General features: G+C 48.4%; 1 protein-coding gene across 1 annotated transcript in view; it reads right to left on the reverse strand.

Annotated features, from left to right (window-relative positions):
- The window catches only part of kif26ba (kinesin family member 26Ba), a 383,305-nt gene that overhangs the window by 225,562 nt on the left and 133,586 nt on the right, over positions 1 to 24,157 (reverse strand). Inside the window, 1 exon segment of the mRNA XM_038815524.1 lies at positions 4,747 to 4,913. Within this exon segment, the coding sequence (XP_038671452.1) occupies positions 4,747 to 4,913 (167 nt within the window).

Below are 24,157 nucleotides of genomic sequence, written 5' to 3' on the forward strand. Positions count from 1 at the left end.
TGCACCTAAGATGGATTTTTTCACCTCCTAATACGTCCCAGGGACCTCCTCCAGTAGTGATGCAAACACTTCACTAGCCCTACCTACCAGCTTTGTTTGAATCAGTAATACCCACATGTCCTGTGCCCATTTCATTTGTTTAGCCACCTTCTCAAATGAAATGAAAAAGGCTTCTACCTCCTCCTCGTTAAACCGTGGCAATGCTTGGACATATTTAAATAGATTCCCACCAAGCCTTCGACTATGACGCTCTTTCTCACTATCCTCATCACTATCCTCCAACTGTACGTTTCCCTTTACGTCTGCCAATTTTAACTGACTGTCATGTTTCATGGCCATTTTCTGAAGTTCAAACTCTCTCTCTTTATCTTTTTCCCTGATCTGTATCTCACTTTCTCTTTCTTTTTGTTCTGCTCGGGCTATTCTTTCTTTTTTCCTTTCTTCTCTCTCCTTTTCTTTTTCCTCTCTCTCTCTTTTTTCTTCTCTCTCTCTCTTTTTCTTTTGCCGCACTCTCTCTTTTTCTTTTGCCGCTCTCTCTTTGTTTTTTCTCTCTTTCATATTCAAACTGCTTTAATTCTTTCTCATATTCCATTTGTTTAATTTGTAACTGAATTTTTGCCATTTCCAATGAGTCAAACTGCATCTCAAGCAACTTCAAATGCTTAGCCACCACCATAATTACCTAATCGTTTCGCATTTTGTCAGGTAATGTTAACTGCAATGTTTTTGCCAAATCTAACAGTCTGTGTTTAGTCTCTGTCCATAAGGTACTGTGTATGACTGTCTCCACCCCCAAAAACTTCAGAGCCTCTGAAAGAGCCATTGTCCACAACACACTCCCCACTTAAACTGAAATACCACACCTGAAAAGCACCCACAATATGCTCACCCCTCACTGTCTTTAAGTTGACTAAGCCAATCCAAAAGATAGACTTTTATCTCCCTCGAGCCCCCAATTTGTTATGCGCCAGGGTTTAGAGAACCCAAAGTGTATCATGGAGTTCACCTGACCCACAACTTTTAATAGATTGTGGTATGGGGAGCACACGGTCCACTCTGCAGGTGTGGTACAGCAGAAATCGAAAAGTATATTGTTAAAGCAAAACAATGTTTATTGTATGAACTCAAGTTAACCTTTTTAAAACATACAGTGAACATCTTAGCAACCATCAATTCAAATACAACCCCCAAAGAATACAACACTAAGTAATCCTTAATAACTTCCCAAACAACATCCAGAAGACAAAAGGAACACCTTTTAACAAAAGCACATTAGGTTTACATTCACAACGGAGAACATTTATAATTCTGAATTCACCACATGATCAAGAGATAGTCTTTTCACGGCAGAGAGAACAGCAGAACATCTGTTTTGTCTGGCTTCAGCTCCAACACTGAAAACAAAACTAAAACAAAACACCTTGCAGCAAACAGCCTAAAATGAAAGTAAAAAGCCCACAGACAGCCCAGCTCCACCCACACTCTGACATCACTGATAAATACCCATTTCTTAAAGCTACTCTCACATGACACAGCCAAGATTGTTTCCTATTTCAGTCTGTGTCAAGCCCAATAAGACAAGAAGTGTGACTTGATTTCATTCTGTGCACTGCACTCGGACACATAGCTGACTGAACAGTCGGAGGACAACCGAGGGGCAGTGACTAGGGGCAGAGGTACATTCAATGTGAGGTTGGAAAAGGATAATGGGGCTGAGGAATAAGAATACTCCACTAGGGAAAAATAACTCGGAAACGTATTCACCTGATTCAAAAACACTGTAACCATCGCACGAGCACAGTCTGTCCAAATTGTACGGTGTATTAGAAATGAAGCAGCTCAGACATCAACAAATACTTCTGTCAGGGTGAGATGAAAGTATGCTCTGTAATGTTAAAGAATTCACCAAATTAAAGTGTCAGAATCAAAGCTGTTTGGGAGGGGCCGCAGACATTGCAGGGGGAGGAATATAATCTCCTCCACGGCACATAGCTTGGTCGCTTCAAAAAAAAACATTGCAGCATCCGTGTGAATCCGCTTGGGACCTGTGTGGATATAGGTTTCGCAGGATTTTAAGTGTTTTTGTTCATTAAAGCTATTCATATGTTTTGGTCCTGTCCAAAGCTGGTGGATTACTGGAAGGAGGTTTTTAGGGTAATCTCTAAAGTGGTGCACGTGAAACTGGACCCGGGCCCCCGGGAGGACATATTCAGGGTGTCGGACCAGCCGGGGTTGGAAACGGGTGCGGAGACAGATGTTGTAGCCTTCGCCTCGTTGGTCGCCCGAAGGCGGATCCTGATGGGTTGGAGAGCAACCTCTCCACCCTGTGCCCTGGCGTGGTGGGGGGACCTGTTGGAATTCTGGACTCTTCAGAAGGTTAAGTTTGAACTGAGGGGAAGGATGGAGGGGTTCTACAATTCATGGGCATTATTCATTATGCACTTTCAAGAATTGGATAACATCGAACATTAGGGGGTTGAAGGGAGGGTTGGGGGGGAGGGGGACTGTATGTGTTAATGGTGACTATGATGATTCCTGATTCCTTTTTTGTTATTTGTTTATGTTAACAATGCGGGCTAATGTCTGGGGTTTGGTGGGAGGATAGGATTGACGTTGATATGGGGATTGACATTGTATTTGTTACTGCTCATTGTTTATTGTTGGTGGGTGTAAATTTGGGAGAAAATGTGAAAAAGGAGAATAAAAATATTTTAAAAAACGGCTACCCCCTCCCTAACGTGAAGTGATCTTTAGTCAAATCCTTCTTGAGGATAGATGCAGAGGTCGGGGGTAATAAACGTCGTGTTCCCTAAAGTAGGGGACAGGCAGCTATTGGGAGGGAGAGACGCGGTAGAATAATCAGGGTGGAAGCAGGTTTGATGGGCTGACGGTCTTAACTTCCTCTGGGCGTCCTGGAGATCATGGTGGTCTGGGGATGAGAGGGAAGGACCGAGGCACTGAAACTAAAGGTGTCCAGCCTACAGCGCTGATTCCTGGCCAGGCAACATCTTGAATTCTCAACCCTGTTTTCAAATCCCTCCAGGGCCTTCGCCCCCCCCCCCCTCCCCCCCACCCACACACACCCTCGCTCCACCAAGTCCACAACCCACTGAGATATCTGTCCACATCTCATTTTAATCACGCCACCGTTTGTAGCCTTGTCTTCAGCTGCCTCAACCCCAAGCTTGGCTTGGGATTATCCTCCCCGTCTCTCTAACACACTCTCCCCATTTGCTTCTTAAACCCTGCCTCTTTGACCAAGCTTTTCATCATCGACTGAATGTCTCCTTATATGGCTCGGTGTCATACTTTGTTTTATGAAGCTGTGGTGACACGCCTTGGGATGTTTCATTACATTAAAGGTGCTATATAAATATAAGTTGTTGTTACGGAGCACCTTTAACACAATAGAATCTCCCAAAGTTCTTCACAGGAGAATTTGGCCTCCTCCAGTCACCGTGCTGTAAGAGGACGTTGGTTACCATGGACATCCACGATGATGCGGTGGTTTGCCCTTGCCTTCTGCAACATGGATGACCAAGAAACTCTCCCGCTCTTGACACCTGCCAACAGGCGAATTGGAAGGTTTTTCAGGCTGGTAGGCCGCCTGTTTGGCCCACATTATGAATGCACCTTCTGTGGCCATTGAGTCCCAGAGTAGGACTCATACCCAGAGTTCCTACCCCAGAGGTAGGGACATGACCCACTACCCCACCAGACCTCCATAGCACATGAGGCGATGACCAACAACTTGGTCAATGAAGAAGTAGGTTTCAAGGAGCGTCTTAATGGAAGAAAGAGAGGTAGATAATCTGAGAGGTTTAAGGAGGGAACTCGTGAACATTGGGTCTTAGATGTTCAATAAAAACAGAATGTATCAGGAGAACCTATAGCAGGAATGGCTTCTTGTCATCACTCTGTGATGACCAATTTCTTCAGCCTTTATTCAAACAACCACCACCACCACACCTAGATTCTCACTGAAAGATCGGAACAATAATCATTCTAGTCTGTGTCATGGCAGTGGCATTTTGCACATAAATAGCTACAAATGGTTTCAGTGTGCTCCCTCTATTATTTAATGCTTTACTGGGGCAGGATTAGCGATTATTCCTAAATCTCGCCACTTTCGTTTGACTTGTTCGGAATTCCAAATCAGTCCAGGATTGTCCCCGCAATGGAAACTGGCCTCGCACCCAAATTAATTCTGCTCCATAAGAGGTATGAACGCGGTGACGTACAATCCTAGGGTGCGAGGTGCTACCCATAACACCTTTGTGTTGTGGAGTCCAATAGATGTTGACAGACGATTCGACTGGGAGGGAGTTACTGTCATACACAACCCCATTCTTGCCTGAATTTCAAGCTCAGTTTTCTCAGTGAACGGGCACGTAGCACTTCTGTTTTTCTTTTCTGTGTCAAGAACGCTGAAGCCAACTACGGAAGATCAAACCCATCCAGGATTAGGGTTTGAACTTTCTTAATTCCCAGTTTGTATTACTCAGGATCACAACTTGTTACTCCACATGCCAACTGGTTCAATCTCTGTGTTTTGGTAAACGTGCTCCTTTGCATAAAAATATCTCGTACTCCTGTCCAGATCCTTCAGCACGTGTGCTACAGGCAGCTGCCAACATTTCTTAAGTCTCTCAAACAATTACTGAAGAATTAATTCATAAATAATAATTACTGTTGCTTAAAGGCAACTAGCAGGCAACAACTCTCACTGACAGGGCACATCCTTACCTGGCAAAGAACGAGGCTGCGGCTGAGGTCCCACTCGAGGCCACGCTCGACACATAGGTGCCCTGGGAGCTCGGAAAGCTGTACACTGAAGGCTTGTCCGAGTTGTAACGGTTCAGAACAGCCTCAGTCAACCCTTCCCGGCAGCTCTCGGACATCAGCTGGGATATCTGCAATGAAAGGACAACACAGATCAGATACACCTTCCCGAGGAACATTCCGACTCCAATCTAAATCCCCACTCCAACACCCCGAAAGAAAGCAAATTTGATAGATCTTGGGGTATCATCGAAAAAATATTCCACCAGCAGCCCTCAATGACCGCGTGGAGCCTTTGATGTCATTTCATGTAATGCGAGCTCTCAATTTATCATCTTATTCCCACTTCTCTCTCAGCCTGTCCGTCCATCAGAGAATGACATTCTTCAAGATCCACAGCGAGAAAGACATGTTTGTCTGTTAAGGTAAAATGATGATCACGGTCAGAGTTATTCCCCACACATGGCTAATCTTGCAGTGGGCTCGAATGGATCATTTAAGCCAATTCTGAAACTTGCTTCCCCCCCCCACCACTCTGTGTAATTTTCCGCAGCTTTCTGAGCAAGAAGAAAAGCAAATGGAACGCTACCACTAAATGCTGCCTTGTTGCATCAGACTGCAGCTGGAGTTTGGTGAAACAGGGAGTTAGGTGATCAGACCCTTCTTTTCACTGATTGGTGAGAAGGATTGGTGAGTGCTTCTGCTCATTAAGGTAAAAGTCAAGTCTAAGGCACTTTGGAACATAAGGGGAAAGAGCGACTTTAAGTAACTCTTTCAGTACAGAGCACAGGAGGTCAGAGTGAGGGCGAGCCTGGTGAGGAACAGTTGAGCAGAGCAGGGGAAAAAGTTTAAAAGGAGCAGTCCAGTGTAACTTTACTCAATCCAGAGGCGGAGCTCCTAAGATAACTGTGGTGAATGTAACTTGGTAATTCACACTGTATCTTTGTAAGCGCAGTAGTGTTATCCGACCACTAGGGGGAGTAGCTCTGGGAATGCTCAGGAGTTTGTACAGGGCTCCACCCTTGGCTACGCCCACGACTCCTCCCCCTTGTGCTGCTGTATAAATACCCTTGTCCAGAGTCAGCCTGCAGTTCACCGAGAGTTCATCAACGGGTAACAGGCTGGCTCTATAGTAAGTAGATTAAAACCACCGTTCATATCGGAAAGCACATGTCTGGTGAATTGATGGTTCCATCAATAACATTAGGATTCAAAAGTGACGCAGGCAAGTGAGCTGGCTGAGCAAAGATGGTGAGTATTTGTACAACTATTATCGCATATACTTGGTAAACACTTTGTTTTGTGGTTTACAGTTCGTAAGGGTTATATTCTTTATGAACGAGGTCAAGGGAAGAAGGACCATAAAGTAGTATAAATTTTAGGAGTCCTTTAATGGTTTAATCCAATGGGGTGAATATCGGCAGGAGAGCTCAAAGCCTTGATTTGCTCCTCATGCTATATGTGGGAAGCCGACCATATTTCCAGTGCCCGGTGCCAGCATGCGTGCAGGAAGTGTCTCCAATTGCAGATCCGGGAAGCCCAGGTTTCGGAGCTGGAGTGGAGCTGGGAACACTATGGAGCATCCACAAGGCGGAGGGTATCATGGACAGTATGTATTGAGAGGTGGTCACAACGCAGGCTAAGAGTCCACGGGCAGGAAAGGAATAGGTGACCGCCAGGCAGAGAAAAAGGACTAACAGTAATCTTGTGTGGCTATTCCTCTACAATGCAGATATACCACTTTGGATACTGTTGAGAGGAATGGCCTCTCAGCAAAAGCAGTGATTGTCAATTTCATTGCACCACAGTTGGCTCTGCTACACAGAGGAGGAGTAGAAAGTGTGGAATGCAACCGTTGTAGAGTATTCAATAGTTAGTGGAACAAGCAGGCGTTTCTGTGGCTGCAAATGAGATTCCAGGATGGTATGTTGCCTCCCTGGTGCTGGGGTCAAGGATGTCTCAGAGGGGCTACAGGACACTCTGGAGGGGGCGGGTGAATGGCCAATGGTCGTGGCTGCTAAGTTGGTACAAAGGAGAGAGGTTAAGATTCCTGGGAAATTGGGACTGGTTCTGGGGGAGGTTGTACCAGTACAAATTGGGCAGGTTATACCAGACGGGGACTAATATCCTCAGGCAAATATTTGCTAGTGGGGTTGGGGATGGTTTAAACTAGAATGGCAGGGATTGGGAACCCAAGCAGGGTGACAAGGGAAAGAGAAACAAGGACAGGAACAAGGATATTTGATCTTTCAGAAGGACGGGAGCAAAGGAAAAGGTAATGGGGTAGCACTGTTCATCGGAGATGCAATGAGGGGACTTGTGAGAGATGATCTGGACTTGGGTGCCATACTGTAGGAAAAGTTATAAATCACCAAATAATAGGTGCACGTAAAAAGAATAGAGCAATAATTATGAGTGACTTTAATCTTCATGTTAATCAAGTTGGAAAGGGTAGCTACAACAACAAATTCATAGAGTGCATTAGGGAAAGTTTCTTCGAGCAATATGTCATGTCACCAACCAGGGAACAGGCTATCTTGGATCTGACAATGGGTAATGAAGCAGGTTTAATAAATGACCTCAGGGTAAAAGGCCCCCTCAGAAGTAGTGATCATAACATGATAAGAGTTTAACATTCCGTTTGAGAGTGATAAACGTGACTCAAAAACAACTGTGTCTAACTTAAATGAAGGGAATTACAATGCAAGAGGATCGGGTTAGCTAAAGTGGACTGGGCGCGTGGATAGGTTAGTCGGAAAGACAGTAAACAAGCAATGGCAGACATTTAAGGAAGTCATCCATGACTCTCAGCAAAAATATGTCCCAGAAATGTGGAAAGAATGGGATAAACCAACCGTGACTAATCAAGAAAGCTGAGGAGAGTATTAAGTTGAAAGAAAAAGCGTATAAGGAGGTAATAGTAAGTGACAAAGATTGAGATAAATTCAGGATCCAGCAAAGGACAAAAAAGTTATTGAAGAGAGAGAAAAAAAACTATGAGAGCAAACTGGTTGGGAATATAAAAACTGCTGATAAGAGCTTCTTAAATATATAAAAAGGAGAAGAGGGCAAAGTAAACAAAGGTCCCTTGGAAAATGAATCTGGGGAGATAGTTATGGGGAACAAGGAAATGGCAGAGGGGTTAAACAGATATTTTGCATCAGTCTTTCCGGTGGAAGATACTTTGAACAGCCCATTAATACTGAAGAATATGGGGGGCAATTAAATACCATCCCCAGCACTAGAGAAGTAGAATGAGACAAATTAATGGAGCTAAAGGCAGATAAGTCCTCTGGCCCTCATGGCTTGCATCCTAGGATCCTAAAAGAAGTAGCTACAGAGATAATGGATGCCCATTGGGTGTAATTTTTCAAAAGTTCTTGGATTCTGACCAAGTACCGAAGGATAGGAAAACTGCCAATGTTACTCTTATTCAAAAAGGGAGGGAGGAAAAAAATGAATAGTTACCAGCTAATTAGACTAACATCTATTATTGGAAAACTTTTGGAATGAATTATTTTATTTTATTTTTTATAAATTTAGAGTACCCAATCCATTTTTTCCAATTAAGGGGCAATTTAGCGAGTTCAATCCACCTACCCTGCACATCTTTGGATTGTGGGGACGAAACGCACGCAAACACGGGGAGAATGTGCAAATTCCACACGGACAGTGACCCAGAGCCGGGATCGAACCTGGGACCTCGGTGCCGTGAGACTGCAGTGCTATCACTGCGCCACTGTGCTGCTCAGGAATCAATTGTTAAGGAAGTAATAGCAGCAAGTTTGGAAAATCATAATCTAATCAAGCAATCTAATCATGAAAAGGAAATAGTGTCTGATTAATTTATCAAGGAGGTCGCAACCAGGGTGGATAGAGGGGAACCAGTAGATGTGATGTATTTGGACTTCCAGAAGGCGTTCGACAAGGTACCTCACAAAACGTTAAGTCATAAAGCCCATGGTGTTGGAGCTCATATATTAGTGTGGATTGAGAATTGGTTAATGGGCAGGAAACAGGGATTGAGGCTCAGGGATTATTTTACAGGTTGACGACCTGTAACCAGTGGAGTTCCACAGGGTTCAGTACTGGGACCACAACTGTTTAAAAATATATATTAATGGCTTGGAGGAAGGAAGCGAATGTACTGCAGCAAAAAGTAGCACACAGGTACAACAGGTAATCAGGAAGGCTAATGGGATGTTGGTCCTTATTTCAAGGGGGTTGGGCTATAAGAGTTGGGTGGTTTTGCTGCGACTGTACAAGGTACAGGTGAGACCATATCTGGAGCACCGTGAGCAGTTTGGGTCCCTTTGATTCAGGAAAGATATTATTTAATTTGAAGCGGTTCAGAGAACGTTTACTAGGATGATCCCTGGCGTGGAGGGAATGTCTTATAAGCAAAGGTTAAACAGGTTGGGACAGGTTTCCTCCCACAGTCCAAAGACTTGCAGGTTAGGTGGGTTGGCCATGATCAATTGCCCCTAGATGGGGTTACGGGGATGGGGTGAGGGATTGGACCTAGGTAGCGTGCACTTTCAGAGGGTTGGTGCAGACTTGATGGGCTGAATGGCCTCCTCCTGCACAGTAGGGATTCTATAATTCTACTCATTGGAATTTCGAAGAATGAGAGGTAATCTAATCGAAATATAGGATTCTTAAGGAGCTTGACAAGGTCAATGCTGAGAGGATGTTTCCCTTATGGGAGAGTCTAGAACCAGGGAGCTTAGACTCAGAATAACGGGGTGCCAATTTAACACTGAGAAGAGGACTTTGGGGGCACCCTCCTTAAAGGCATACCCTCTTGGCCTATTGCAAGGTCCACCACGTCAGGGCCATACTCTGATGGGTTTTTGATGGGGGGGTCTCAGATGGGGGTCGTGGGAGGAGTTGGGTCACTCTCATGCATGTGTACTGTGGTGGGGGGTGACCCAGCAATTCCCGCGTGGGGGGGGGGCAGGAATTGCATTGTGGGGGAGGGGTGCCAGCCGCCGGACCTCACTATCAGGCTGCTCCCTCAAACTGGCAGCCCGAGAGCAGGATTCATGATGGAATCCCTCACGATCCTGGCCATGTATAAATGTGCATGGCAAGGGACAGTATCTGGGCACTGCTCCCAGCCCGAGTGCAAACCAGAGGTGATTCAGCCCCGGCAGGAGAACAGTGGGCTGGATTCTCCTTTGCCTAATCGGTGATCGGGCGGAGAATCCATTCCGACGCCCAAATTGGGGGCGGCGGTGGTTTGGCGCCGGTTTTCTATTCTCCACCCACTCCAAAATGGTGTCATCGCATCGCGCGTTGCTAGAAGGGCAGTGGTGTGTCATCAGAAGGCCCTGCCCCTGTGCTCTGCCCCCGATGGGCCGAGTTCCTCAGGAAACTAAGGAAATTCGGCATGTCCATATTAACCCTTACCAACTTTTACAGATGTACTATAGAGAGCATCCTATCGGGCTGCATCACAGCCTGGTATGGCAACTGCTCGGCCCAGGACCGCAAGGAACTTCAGAGAGTCGTGAATACCGCCCAGTCCATCACACGAACCTGCCTCCCATCCATTGATTCCATCTACACCTCCCGCTGCCTGGGGAAAGCGCGCAGCATAATCAAGGATCCCTCCCACCCGGCTTACTCACTTTTCCAACTTCTTCCATCGGGCAGGAGATTCAGAAGTCTGAGAACATGCACGAACAGACTCAAAAACAGCTTCTTCCCCACTGTCACCAGACTCCTAAATGACCCTCTTATGGACTGACCTCATTAACACTACACCCCTGTATGCTTCATCCGATGCCGGTGCTTATGTAGTTACATTGTATATGTTGTGTTGCCCTATTATGTATTCTCATGTATTTTCTTGAATTCTGTTTAATTCCCCTTTCTTCCCATGTACTGAATGATCTGTTGAGCTGCTTGCAGAAAAATACGTTTCACTGTACCTCGGTACACGTGACAATAAACAAATCCAATCCAAGTTCACGACTGCGCGGGGGAACGTGTGGTCCTGCGCTGCCACAGTCGAGCAAGTACCATGCTGGTGGCCGAGGGGGGGGAGGCCAGGGGTTGGCCAGGGGGTCAGTATCTGGCAGGTCGGGTCCATGTACGCCCTGCGCCATGTTGTGCGGCGCGCCCGCTGCAATTGGCTGATTTAAATTGCAGACACAGGATTGTCTTATCAACAAGTTAAGCTGTCCTCCAGCAAATATCATCAGGCCGTCTCCAGGCTATTTAGTTTGCATTTACAAAGCAACGTTCCCCAAGCAGTCAGGCTGACACAACGGAATCCCTCGCGATCCCCACCATGCAGAAATACCTCCTACCACACTGCAGACCTCCAGCACGTGGGATTTCCCCACGTTTGAGATGGCAGCCACGCAGTGAAGAGAATTAACTGAGATCTTCCCAAGAGATGGGTTACGGGTATAGGGTGGATACGTGGGTTTGAGTAGGGTGATCATTGCTCGGCACAACATCGAGGGCCGAAGGGCCTGTTCTGTGCTGTACTGTTCTAATCGAGCGAGTGCTGGAGTCCTATCTCTTTACAGTCGTCACTTGGTCCTTTAGCCTGTAACCGGGGGGGGGGGGGGGGGGGGGGGGTGGGGGGGGGGGGGGGGGCTTGGGCTTGTTTTTTGAAATCCAAGGGACGGGATTCGCCGCGGCGGGATTCTCGTTATGCCGCGCCCGGGGATTTCACGACGGCGTGGTGGGGCTGCCCACAAGGGAAAACCCCCATTGACCAGCCGGTCTTTGTGTGTTGGTGATGGAGAATCCCGCCGGCCAGTCGGGGCAGAAATGTGGCGCGGCGGGACTGAGAATCCCTCCCATTCCTGGGGTCAAGGAGTTCATCGACTTCCCTGCTACAGGGAGAGGAGGATTCGGTCCAGCGGAGGGGCATAGTGGGGGGGCAATGCAAAGGCCCCGTCCACATCTTCAAGGAGGGGAGAAAATGTGAAGAGGTCAAGAAGTCCAGAGGTTTGGGCTTAAACCGCTGACGGTATGGCCACTAGTGGAGGACACGGGAGACGAACAAGCGGCCATAATTGGGAGGAGGAACGCAGAAATCTTGGAGGGAGAGTTGGAGCAGCTAATAGAGACAAGGGGCGGCAGACATGGCCCAGGAGGTAAATGCGCCCCAGCTTCTGGCCAATAAAGTTCTCGGTGGGTTTGACACTCGCTCCTCAGCCCCCGCCTACCCAAGTGCCGCTCTGGGTTAAAATGGGGCCTTGATTCGCTAAGATTTACCTGCAGAGATTCGTCAAGAGGTTCAATTTTATTACAATTCCACAGCGACGGAGATTTCCTTTCAAACATTCCTGAGGTCTCCAAAAATGTTCGTTACTGTCAACACTGAGCACAAATTTTAAACACTAATTATACGGGTCAATAAATAAACATGCCGTGGGGGCTAACCACGAAGGCAAGACAGCGCTTACATTACACGGGGCTTGTTTAAAATACCTTTGACTCGGCGTGAAGTTAAGTGAGAGGAATCATTGTGCGGAGTTGATTATGTTTTCTGATGGTTATTAAGTTGAGCAGTTCGGGTAACAGAATGAACACTGTCTCTCTGACATTCAGCTCAACAGAACCCTGTTTGTTGGTGCAGTTTGAAGGTTCTCTCGAAGGGGAATGGTAAAACGTAACCAAGGCAGGGATTGTCTTCATCTCTCCTCCCCAATCTGCTGTGGGGTTTCTATTTCCTACTCTCACTCTGACAAGAGGCAAGAGTTGACGATGTGACCTTGTGAAACGAACCTGGCTGGGTGGCCAGTCTGTGATGTGCCTTAAAAAGGAGCACTGTATCCATGCTCGCATACTTGGTCGAAGCCTTTGGCCTTGAAGATTAGTGTTCAATCGCTTAACCTATTACGCTCCCTATTTTGCGAATCTAATACTTTTTCTTACAAGGTGGAGACTGGGGAAATAATTTGGACGACGGTTCTTTTAGATTGTGAAGTGATTTTTTTTCCACATAGTCCAGGTCAATACCCCAGCGCAGTACTGGGAGAGTGCAGTAATGTTGGACTAACTCTTTTGGATTAACATTAAAGCCGTCTACCCTCTCAGGTGGATTTCAAAGATCCTATGGCATGCTTTCTAAGACAAGCAGTTGTTAGGTAGCACAGAACCTCAGTAAGCAATACTCAAGAGTAGGATATCCAATTCTGGACAAGGTGAAAATAGATAAGTCCCCGGGGCCGGATGGGATTTATCCTAGGATTCTCTGGGAAGCCAGGGAAGAGATTGCTGAGCCTTTGGCTTTGATTTTTAGGTCATCATTGGCTACAGGAATAGTGCCAGAGGACTGGAGGATAGCAAATGTGGTCCCTTTGTTCAAGAAGGGGAGTAGAGATAACCCCGGTAACTATAGGCCGGTGAGCCTAACGTCTGTGGTGGGTAAAGTCTTGGAGAGGATTATAAAAGATACGATTTATAATCATCTAGATAGGAATAATATGATTAGGGACAGTCAGCATGGTTTTGTGAAGGGTAGGTCATGCCTCACAACCTTATCGAGTTCTTTGAGAAGGTGACTGAACAGGTAGACGAGGGTAGAGCAGTTGATGTGGTGTATATGGATTTCAGTAAAGCGTTTGATAAGGTTCCCCACGGTCGTCTATTGCAGAAAATACGGAGGCTGGGGATTGAGGGTGATTTAGAGATGTGGATCAGAAATTGGCTAGTTGAAAGAAGACAGAGAGTGGTAGTTGATGGGAAATGTTCAGAATGGAGTTCAGTTACGAGTGGCGTACCACAAGGATCTGTTCTGGGGCCGTTGCTGTTTGTCATTTTTATAAATGACCTAGAGGAGGGCGCAGAAGGATGGGTGAGTAAATTTGCAGACGACACTAAAGTCGGTGGAGTTGTAGACAGTGCGGAAGGATGTTGCAGGTTACAGAGGGACATAGATAGGCTGCAGAGCTGGGCTGAGAGGTGGCAAATGGAGTTTAATGTGGAGAAGTGTGAGGTGATTCACTTTGGAAAGAATAACAGAAATGCGGAATATTTGGCTAATGGTAAAATTCTTGGTAGTGTGGATGAGCAGAGGGATCTCGGTGTCCATGTACATAGATCCCTGAAAGTTGCCACCCAGGTTGATAGGGTTGTGAAGAAGGCCTATGGTGTGTTGGCCTTTATTGGTAGAGGGATTGAGTTCCGGAGCCATGAGGTCATGTTGCAGTTGTACAAAACTCTAGTACGGCCGCATTTGGAGTATTGCGTACAGTTCTGGTCGCCTCATTATAGGAAGGACGTGGAAGCTTTGGAACGGGTGCAGAGGAGATTTACCAGGATGTTGCCTGGTATGGAGGGAAAATCCTATGAGGAAAGGCTGATGGACTTGAGGTTGTTTTCGTTAGAGAGAAGAAGGTTAAGAGGTGACTTAATAGAGGCATACAAAATGATCAGAGGGTTAGATAGGGTGGACAGCGAGAGCCTTCTCCCGCGGATGGAGGTGGCTAGCACGAGGGGACATAGCCTTAAATTGAGGGGTAATAGATATAGGACAGAGGTCAGAGGTGGGTTTTTTACGCAAAGAGTGGTGAGGCCGTGGAATGCCCTACCTGCAACAGTAGTGAACTCGCCAACATTGAGGGCATTTAAAAGTTTATTGGATAAGCATATGGATGATAAGGGCATAGTGTAGGTTAGATGGCCTTTAGATTTTTTCCATGTCGGTGCAACATCGAGGGCCGAAGGGCCTGTACTGCGCTGTATCGTTCTATGTTCTATGTTCTATCTATCCCCGGCTTTTTGGCCAATATTTACCCTTCAACCAACATCACGAAAGCAGAACGTCCGGTCATTATTACATTGCTGCTTTTGGGAGCTTGCTGTGCACAAATTGGCTGCCGCATTTCCGACGTGACAACAATTAATTTTTTCAAATTTTGAGTACCCAATTCATTTTTATCCAATTAAGGAGCAATTTAGCACGGCCAATCCACCTACCCTGCACATCTTTGGGTTGTGGGGGCGAAACCCACACAAACACGGGGAGAATGTGCAAACTCTATACGGACAGTGACCCGGGGCCGGGATCGAACCTGGGACCTCGGCGCTATGAGGCAGCAGTGCTAGACACTGCACCACCATGCTGTCCCTGCATGGCAACAATGACTATATACTTCATTGGGTGGAACACGCTTTGTGTAATGAATGTAAGAAGTTGTTACATTTTACATTTGGTGCAGCAATGTTATTACAAAATGGGCTTACAATGCATACAGCCAGTATGTCGGCTAAAGCTATGTTTAAGGGGGTTGTAAAAGTGAGGTAATCATTGGTTTTAACCATTTACTTGTTTATAGATAGTGGGCTAATGGAATACTGTTTTGAGTTTTGGAAGATCCCTGGGGTGCAGATAATTTATGAGGGATTGTGTTGTGATGCTAGCTAGCCAGGTCATGGGACATCGTGTAGGAGGAGACAGCAGAATGCCTTATGTTTAGAGTAGAGATGATGAAATTAATGGGAGGAGCCAGGTCTGTCTGTAGTTTCAGTTTGCCATAGGATTTTAAGTTGAACAGAAGTGTCTTGAGTTGGCTCCTGAAAGGTTCTCTCCAAAGTCTTGGCATAGAAAAATGCAAGTAAATCTGATTGTTAACTTTATTTTTAAGTGGTCTTTGAACTGCATTAGTTTGCTTAATTGGAATATAAATTGTTGCAGGTGTGGGGAATAAGTCAAAGTTTTCTTTTTAAATTAAGAACTGTTTTAACTGTTAACCGTAGAGCTGTTTGTTGCTAATCTGATTGATTATGTGTTTAAGTTAAAGTTTGTTTTGAAATAAAAGATATGTATTGGCCAATTTATCAGTCGTGGGGTGCAGTATCCTTTCCTCCGTGTTACAAATTGTAAACAGTTGGGTTCTCATCTGGGATCCGAACATTTGAGACATCTGGTGGCCGTGCAAACTGCTCTATAATTGCACAGCTTTCTTTCTTTCTTTGTGTCTGCCAACCTCAAGGTTGCCGGTTACCTGATGTTGGTCATCTTATCTCTCTCGAAACCTCGCATGAGGGAGGAAAATCTCTGTGCAAACCCCGGCCATTGCAAACACTCCCAGTGATTTGTGGAAGGCGTGACACCGGGGTTTAACTCCCCTGCTCTTCACCAAAGTGATGCCATGGGATCTCTTACATCCACCCAGGTAGGTGGATGGGGCCTCAGTTCTAACATCACTTCTACAAAATGGCACCTGAGACAGTGCAGCACTCCCTCAGTGCATACGACATGCCAGCCTTGACTAACTCTTTCAAGCCCTAAAGTGCGACTTAAACGCAGAACCTTATGACTTGCGAGGTAGTTAGGATGTTACCCACTGAGCCATGATTAACACATAAGCAGAAGGATATCTGGCTCATTAAATCTACCCTAATATGGACTCCACCGAATATTATTTCAACGCCTCAAACCTGTCGACAGGTAGAACAATCCGGTGTATAATGGGTCCCACGATTTCTGACACTTGCTGAAAATTAAAATCATCTCTCTGACCTCTCGCCTCAGGCTCGTTGAAGTGCACTTCTTCATCCTGAGCATGGTTAAAACTTCGGAACCCACAAGTCACAAGGAGGAAATGAGGCAAATTACGTAAATGCAGTTAAGGGGAAGCCAGTTGCACCAGTGAGGGCGAACGGAATAGAAGGATCTGTTGTAAATAATCTTTATTGTCACAAGTAGGCTTACATTAACACTGCAATGAAGTTACTGAGAAAAGCCCCAAGTCGCCACAATCCGGCGCTTGTTGGGGTACACAGCGGGAGAATTCAGAATTCTCAGCTGGTACGGGAATTGAACCCGCGCTGCTGGCCTTGTTCTGCAGTACAAATCAGCTGTATAGCCCACTGAGCTAAACCAGCCCAGTGTAGCTAAACCAGCCCAGTGTTGGCATACAGAAATGCAAGTAAATCTGATTGTTAACTTTATTTATAAGTGGTCTTTGAACTGTATTAGTTTGCTGAATTGGAATATATACAGTTGCAGGTGTGGGGAGTAAGTTAAAACTTTTCTTTTTAATTAAGAACTATTTTAATTGTTAACCGTAGAGCTATTTGTTGGTCATCTGATTGATTTTGTGTTTAAATTAAAGTTTATGGGGTTCGATGAAGAAGAGTGAAAGAGGCGTTGTGCAGAGAATAAAAACTGGTATGGGATTGGTGGGCCGAATGGCCTGTTCCTGTGCTGTAACCACTTTGTGTGGGACAGTTGTTATTTAACGGTCCCAGCTCCACCACTCCCCTTTCTCACTGACTCTGCAGGAATGTCAAAGGGAAGGCCATCTTTTCCCCAGGTATATTCCAAATAAAATAGCACAAGAGAACTCTAAAAAAAAAACCCTGTTAAATGTAAATTGCACTGGCAAACCGAGAGAAGGGCAAAGAAGATGGGGAACAAATGGGGTATCAAGCCTCAGATCTCTTCACCCCACTACCGGTGGCTACGCCTTCAACTACCTCATACTTACCCTCTGGAACGTGCTCCTGCCTGTTGGGCAGGCGGTGGCATTGTGGTGTTGTCATTGGGCTAGTAATCTGGGCAGCTGGGTTTCAATCCCACCATGGCAGATGGTGAATTTTGAAATTCAATTTTAAAAATGATCGCCGTGAAACTATTGCTATAAAAACCCACCTTTATCAGAGAATTCCTACAGTGCAGAAGGAGGCTATTCGGCCCATCGAGTCTGCACCGGCCCTCTGAAAGAGCGCCCTACCTCGGCCCACTTAACCCCCCCCCTATCCTCGTAACCCCACCTAACCAGCACATCTTTGGACCTAATTTCCTATTTCCATCCTCGCCTACACGTGAGTCCAGATCCACAGCAAGCCACTCAGTTCAAGAAATAAGATGCTGGCCCAGCATTAGCAAAATAAAAAGACTCTTCTGATGATGTCTGGCTTTGAACTGGCCCTGGTCCCAGACAGCCTAATGTTACCTTCCTTCGGCTCAGGGCTGATTCTTCGCAGAATGCATTTGTGTGAAACATCTGAGGGGCATTTTAGTAAGTTGAAGCCACGATATAAATCCAAGTTGTTGTTGGACCAAAGTACGCCCCCCCCCCCCCCCCCCCCCCCCCCCCCCCCCCCCCCCCCCCCCCCCCCCCCCCGAGCACACAGACTCTCAACGACGCTGCTGCAAAGTTGAGTGCGTACGGAAAATTGTGTGTTTGGTTGGAGGGAAAGTAATTGGTAAGACACAAAGATATACAACAGCTGGGATCTCGTTCGTATCAGACATCAAATGTTGGGGCAGCACGGTGGCGCAGTGGGTTAGCACTGCTGCCTCACGGCGCCGAGGTCCCAGGTTCGATCCCGGCTCTGGGTCACATTGTCCGTGTGGAGTTTGCACATTCTCCCCGTGTTTGCATGAGTTTCGCTCCCACAACCCAAAGATGTGCAGGTTAGGTGGATTGGCCATTCTAAATTGCCCCTTAATTGGAAAAAAAAATAATTGGGTACTCTAAATTTATTTTTTTTAAATGTTATTTGTTCAGTTGCTAATTTGCTCTCATCCTTGAATCAAGGGAGAGCCTACAATGAACACTTTGGTTTAATTTCAATTGAGAGATAAAGGGCTGGATTCTCCGATTTCGGGGCTATGTCCGGAGGAAGTGAGGCCCCAGCACCGAACCTCTGACCGGTGAGGCCCCAGCACCGAACCTCTGACCGGTGAGGCCCCAGCACCGAACCTCTGACCGGTGAGGCCCCAGCACCGAACCTCTGACCGGTGAGGCCCCAGCACCGAACCTCTGACCGGTGAGGCCCCAGCACCGAATCTCTGACCGGTGAGGCCCCAGCACCAAACCTCTGACCGGTGAGGCCCCAGCACCGAACCTCTGACCGGTGAGGCCCCAGCACCGAATCTCTGACCGGTGAGGCCCCAGCACCGAATCTCTGACCGGTGAGGCCCCAGCACCGAACCTCTGACCGGTGAGGCCCCAGCACCGAACCTCTGACCGGTGAGGCCCCAGCACCGAACCTCTGACCGGTGAGGAGCTAGCAGCCGAACCTCTGACCGGTGAGGCCCCAGCACCGAATCTCTGACCGGTGAGGCCCCAGCACCGAATCTCTGACCGGTGAGGCCCCAGCACCGAACCTCTGACCGGTGAGGCCCCAGCACCGAACCTCTGACCGGTGAGGCCCCAGCACCGAACCTCTGACCGGTGAGGCCCCAGCACCGAACCTCTGACCGGTGAGGCCCCAGCACCGAACCTCTGACCGGTGAGGCCCCAGCACCGAATCTCTGACCGGTGAGGCCCCAGCACCGAATCTCTGACCGGTGAGGCCCCAGCACCGAACCTCTGACCGGTGAGGCCCCAGCACCGAATCTCTGACCGGTGAGGAGCTAGCAGCCGAGCCTCCGACCGGTGAGGAGCTAGCAGCCGAACCTCTGACCGGTGAGGCCCCAGCACCGAATCTCTGACCGGTGAGGCCCCAGCACCGAATCTCTGACCGGTGAGGCCCCAGCACCGAACCTCTGACCGGTGAGGCCCCAGCACCGAACATCTGACCGGTGAGGCCCCAGCACCGAATCTCTGACCGGTGAGGAGCTAGCAGCCGAGCCTCTGACCGATGAGGAGCTAGCAGCCGAGCCTCTGACCGGTGAGGAGCTAGCAGCCGAGCCTCTGACCGATGAGGAGCTAGCAGCCGAAACTCTGACCGGTGAGGAGCTAGCAGCCGAGCCTCTGACCGGTGAGGAGCTAGCAGCCGAGCCTCTGACCGGTGAGGAGCTAGCAGCCTAACCTCTGACCGGTGTGGAGCTAGCAGCCGAACCTCTGACCGATGAGGAGCTAGCAGCCGAAACTCTGACCGGTGAGGAGCTAGCAGCCGAGCCTCTGACCGGTGAGGAGCTAGCAGCCGAGCCTCTGACCGGTGAGGAGCTAGCAGCCTAACCTCTGACCGGTGTGGAGCTAGCAGCCGAACCTCTGACCGGTGAGGCCCCAGCACCGAATCTCTGACCGGTGAGGAGCTAGCAGCCGAGCCTCTGACCGGTGAGGCCCCAGCACCAAACCTCTGACCGGTGAGGAGCTAGCAGCCGCGCCACGCAAAGCGCACGGCCTTCCCAATATAAACGCCTGGTGAATTGCCGGGACCGTGGCCTGCAGCGGTCGAGCCGTACAACATGGACGAAGCTGCACGTGGACCCGACCTGCCAGATAGTGCCTCGGGCCACCCCCCACCAGTCCCCCAGCCCTTGCCGAAGCCCCCCCCCCCCGGCCACCAGCACGGCTCCCCCCTCGACTGTGGCGGCGCTGGACACAGTCCGGAAACTGAGAGCACACGTGTCCCAACGCCATCGGGAACTCGGCCCATCGGGGGCGGAGCTTCGGGGGATGGCCTTCAAGACAACAGGTATTCTCACGCAGTCCGACACACAGTCCGACACGCAGTCCGACACGCAGTCCGTCACGCAGTCCGTCACGCAGTCCGACACGCAGTCCGACACGCAGTCCGACACGCAGTCCGTCACGCAGTCCGACACGCAGTCAGACACGCAGTCCGACACGCAGTCCGACACACAGTCCGACACACAGTCCGACACACAGTCCGACACACAGTCCGTCACACAGTCCGTCACACAGTCCGTCACACAGTCCGTCACACAGTCCGACACACAGTCCGACACACAGTCCGACACACAGTCCGACACACAGTCCGACACACAGTGCGACACACAGTCCGACACACAGTCCGACACACAGTCCGACACACAGTGCGACACACAGTGCGACACACAGTGCGACACACAGTGCGACACACAGTGCGACACACAGTCCGACACACAGTCCGACACACAGTCCGACACACAGTCCGACACACAGTCCGACACACAGTGCGACACACAGTGCGACACACAGTCCGACACACAGTCCGACACACAGTCCGACACACAGTGCGACACACAGTGCGACACACAGTGCAACACACAGTGCGACACACAGTCTGACACACAGTCCGACACACAGTCCGACACACAGTCCGACACACAGTCCGACACACAGTCCAACACAGTCCGACACACAGTCCGACACACAGTCCGACACACAGTCTGACACACAGTGCGACACACAGTCTGACATACAGTCCGACACACAGTGCGACACACAGTGCGACACACAGTCCGACACACAGTCCGACACACAGTCCGACACAGTGCGACACACAGTCCGACACACAGTCTGACACACAGTCCGACACACAGTCCGACACACAGTCTGACACACAGTCCGACACACAGTCCGACACACAGTCCGACACACAGTCCGACACACAGTCTGACACACAGTCTGACACACAGTCCGACACGCAGTCTGACACGCAGTCCGACACACAGTCCAACAAATACCACACACACACAGATGTGCACGCCCTCACACACACACATGAACACACAGTCCCACAAATACCACGCACAGAGACATGCTCACACACACACATACACACACTCCAACACAGTCCCACAATTGCCACACACAGAGACACACGCGTTCATACACACACTCAGACATATTCACACAAAAACCACACACTCAGACACACACACTCACACATGCACTCACGCACTCAAACACAGTGAATTACACAGATAGACAAGCATTGACAAACACGCGCACATGCACACGCACACAGACACATGCACACACACATAAAAACACACCCACAAACAAGCACACAAAGGCACACATGCACACACATAGAAAAGCACACAACCGCAAAAACGCAGGAGATGCAAATTCAACCATACAAACACACACACACACATGCACGCATAAAGCAATTCTTAACGTTGATTTAAGGACAGTAAAGAAGCCTTTAGTTTTGCTGTGGAGTTATGCTAACATTTCCAGAATATTAATATTTCCACGGCAGTTTATTTCCTACTGAAGGGGCACCTAACCTGCACATCTTTGGGTTGTGGGGGGTGAAATCCACGCAGACACGGGAAGAATGTGCAAACTCCACACAGGCAGTGACCCAGAGCCGGGATTCGAACCCGGGTCCTCAGTGGCGTGAGGCAGCAGTGCTACTCACTGCGTCCCCGTGCTGCCCCTTGAACAAATAATTTGATGGTAACTGGCAGGAGAATTAAGTCCATCAGGTCGTATTTCCTTATTCACTTCCTGCCCTCGTCGACCTTGAAACTGAGTGGCTTGGTCAGACATTTCAGAATTAGCCATATTCCTGTCTGGAGTCACATGTAGGCCAGACCGAGTAAGGATGGCAGATTCCCTTTCACAAAGGACATTAGAGAACCAGGGGGGCTGGTTTAGCACAGTGGGCTAAATAGCTGGCTTGCATTGCAGAACAATGCCAGCAGCGCGGGTTCAATTCCTGTACCAGCCTCCCCGAACAGGCGCCAGAATGTGGTGACTATGGGCTTTTCACAGTAACTTCATTGAAGCTTATTTGTGACGATAAGCGATTATTATTAGATAGGCTTTCACAACAATCAATCATACCTGTGTTCACAATGTGTGAGAATAGCTTTATAATTCCTGATTTGTTCATTTAATTTTGATTCCGCCAGCTGCGGTGGTGAGATTTGAACCCATGACCCCAGAGTCGATAGCCTGGGCCACTGAATTACTATTCCAGTGACATCACCACCACATCTCCCAAATGGACATTTGGAGATTCGAACAGGGAACATGCACAGAGAACATGTCGGCATGAGTTAGCCTATAGCAGCTGTGGTTCAGGGGTAGGGATCTTACCTCATAGTCAGAAGGCACTCCAGAGACCATAGCACATAATCTAGCACAGTGGTTAGCACTGTTGCTTCACAGCACCAGGGTCCCAGGTTCGATTCCCGGCTTGGGTCACTGTCTGTGCGGAGTCTGCACGTTCTCCCCGTGTCTGTGTGGGTTTCCTCCGGGTGCTCCGGTTTCCTCCCACAAGTCCCGAAAGACGTGCTGGTTAGGTGAATTGGACATTCTGAATTCTCCCCGAACAGGCGCTGGAGTGTGGCGACTGGGGGATTCCCACAGTAACTTCACTGCAGTGTTAATGTCAGCCGACTTATGACACTAATTTTTTTTTTTAAATTTAGAGTACCCAATTATTTTTTTTTCCAATTAAGGGGCAATTTAGCGTGGCCAATCCACCTAACCTGCATATCTTTGGGTTGTGGGGGTGAAACCCACGCAGACACGGGGAGAATGTGCAAACTCCACACGGACAGTGACCCAGGGCCGGGATTCGAACCCGGGTCCTCAGCGCCGTAGTCCCAGTGCTGATCACTGCGCCACATGCCGCCCCCGACTTGGGGCACCAATAATGATAAAGATTATTATCTGTGTGTTCCAGTGCAGCTCTATGGGAGGGCTGTGCAGTAAGGAGTCCTGCTCTTCACATATGACTCCTAGTGCACGCCAGGGAGTCCAGGTGCCCCCAGGTTACTGACATTAAAGAATAGCATCAACAGTGTGGCATTCCGTGAACCACCCCGGACTGGGTGCCCATTAGCCTGGGGTTAATGCTCCATCACACAAACTGGTATAGACCCAGCGCTCAAATCTCATTCTAAACTGGGGCTACAATCCCCAACTTCTCCAATGTGAAATGGATGCCTTCCCCACGTTCTGGTTAGCCTGTTGTCAGACCTCCATTAAAAAAAATACACACACTTTGCTCGAAAGGCCCACCATATAAAATATTTGAAAAAGCTTCCTTCTGACAGATTAATTATACCTTGCCCTTCCTTCCAGCTTCAAGGATATTTTTGGGTGTTTGAAGTCACACCCTGCACATTCTTCACGTCTGTAACGCCAGACACCTGGTTCAAGAATTAAGTTTCATGTCTCGCACCGTGAAAGCAAGCCACAGTATATTAAACCCAAGTTTAGCCTCATCCAGCCACCACTTCTTTTGAGTCCTTCTTCTCCATTTGGGATATTCCTGCACTGTAGGTAATGTGGGATTGGAGTCCGTGCCCCTTTACTGGGCAAGGTTGTCAGATCTCCGACCCAAAAGGAAATTAGTGAACCAGATGGTTTTTTAATGACAATATGAAGGCTTTCAACTCTCGACTTTTATTGAATTCAAATTTCACCATCTGCCGTGGTGAGATTTGACCCCATTACTAGTCCACTGACACCACTACACTGCTGCTGCCCCCACCTCCCGTCATTGGACAGAACCATTCTGGACCCATGACCGCTACGACCTAGAAAAGACAAGGGCAGCAGGTAGCTGGGAACACCATCGCCGGGAAGTTCCCCTCCACGTCACACAACGGCCTGACTTGGAAATATATCGGCCGTTCCTTCACTGTCAAAATCCTGGGACTCCCTCCCTAACAGCACAGTGGGTGTACCTACACCACCTGGACTGCAGCGGTTCAGGAAGACAGCTCGAGATTGATTGAGTCAGTGCACCA

Source organism: Scyliorhinus canicula, chromosome 1, assembly GCF_902713615.1.
Source record: "Scyliorhinus canicula chromosome 1, sScyCan1.1, whole genome shotgun sequence".
In the NCBI taxonomy this organism is placed as follows: Eukaryota; Metazoa; Chordata; class Chondrichthyes; order Carcharhiniformes; family Scyliorhinidae; genus Scyliorhinus; species Scyliorhinus canicula.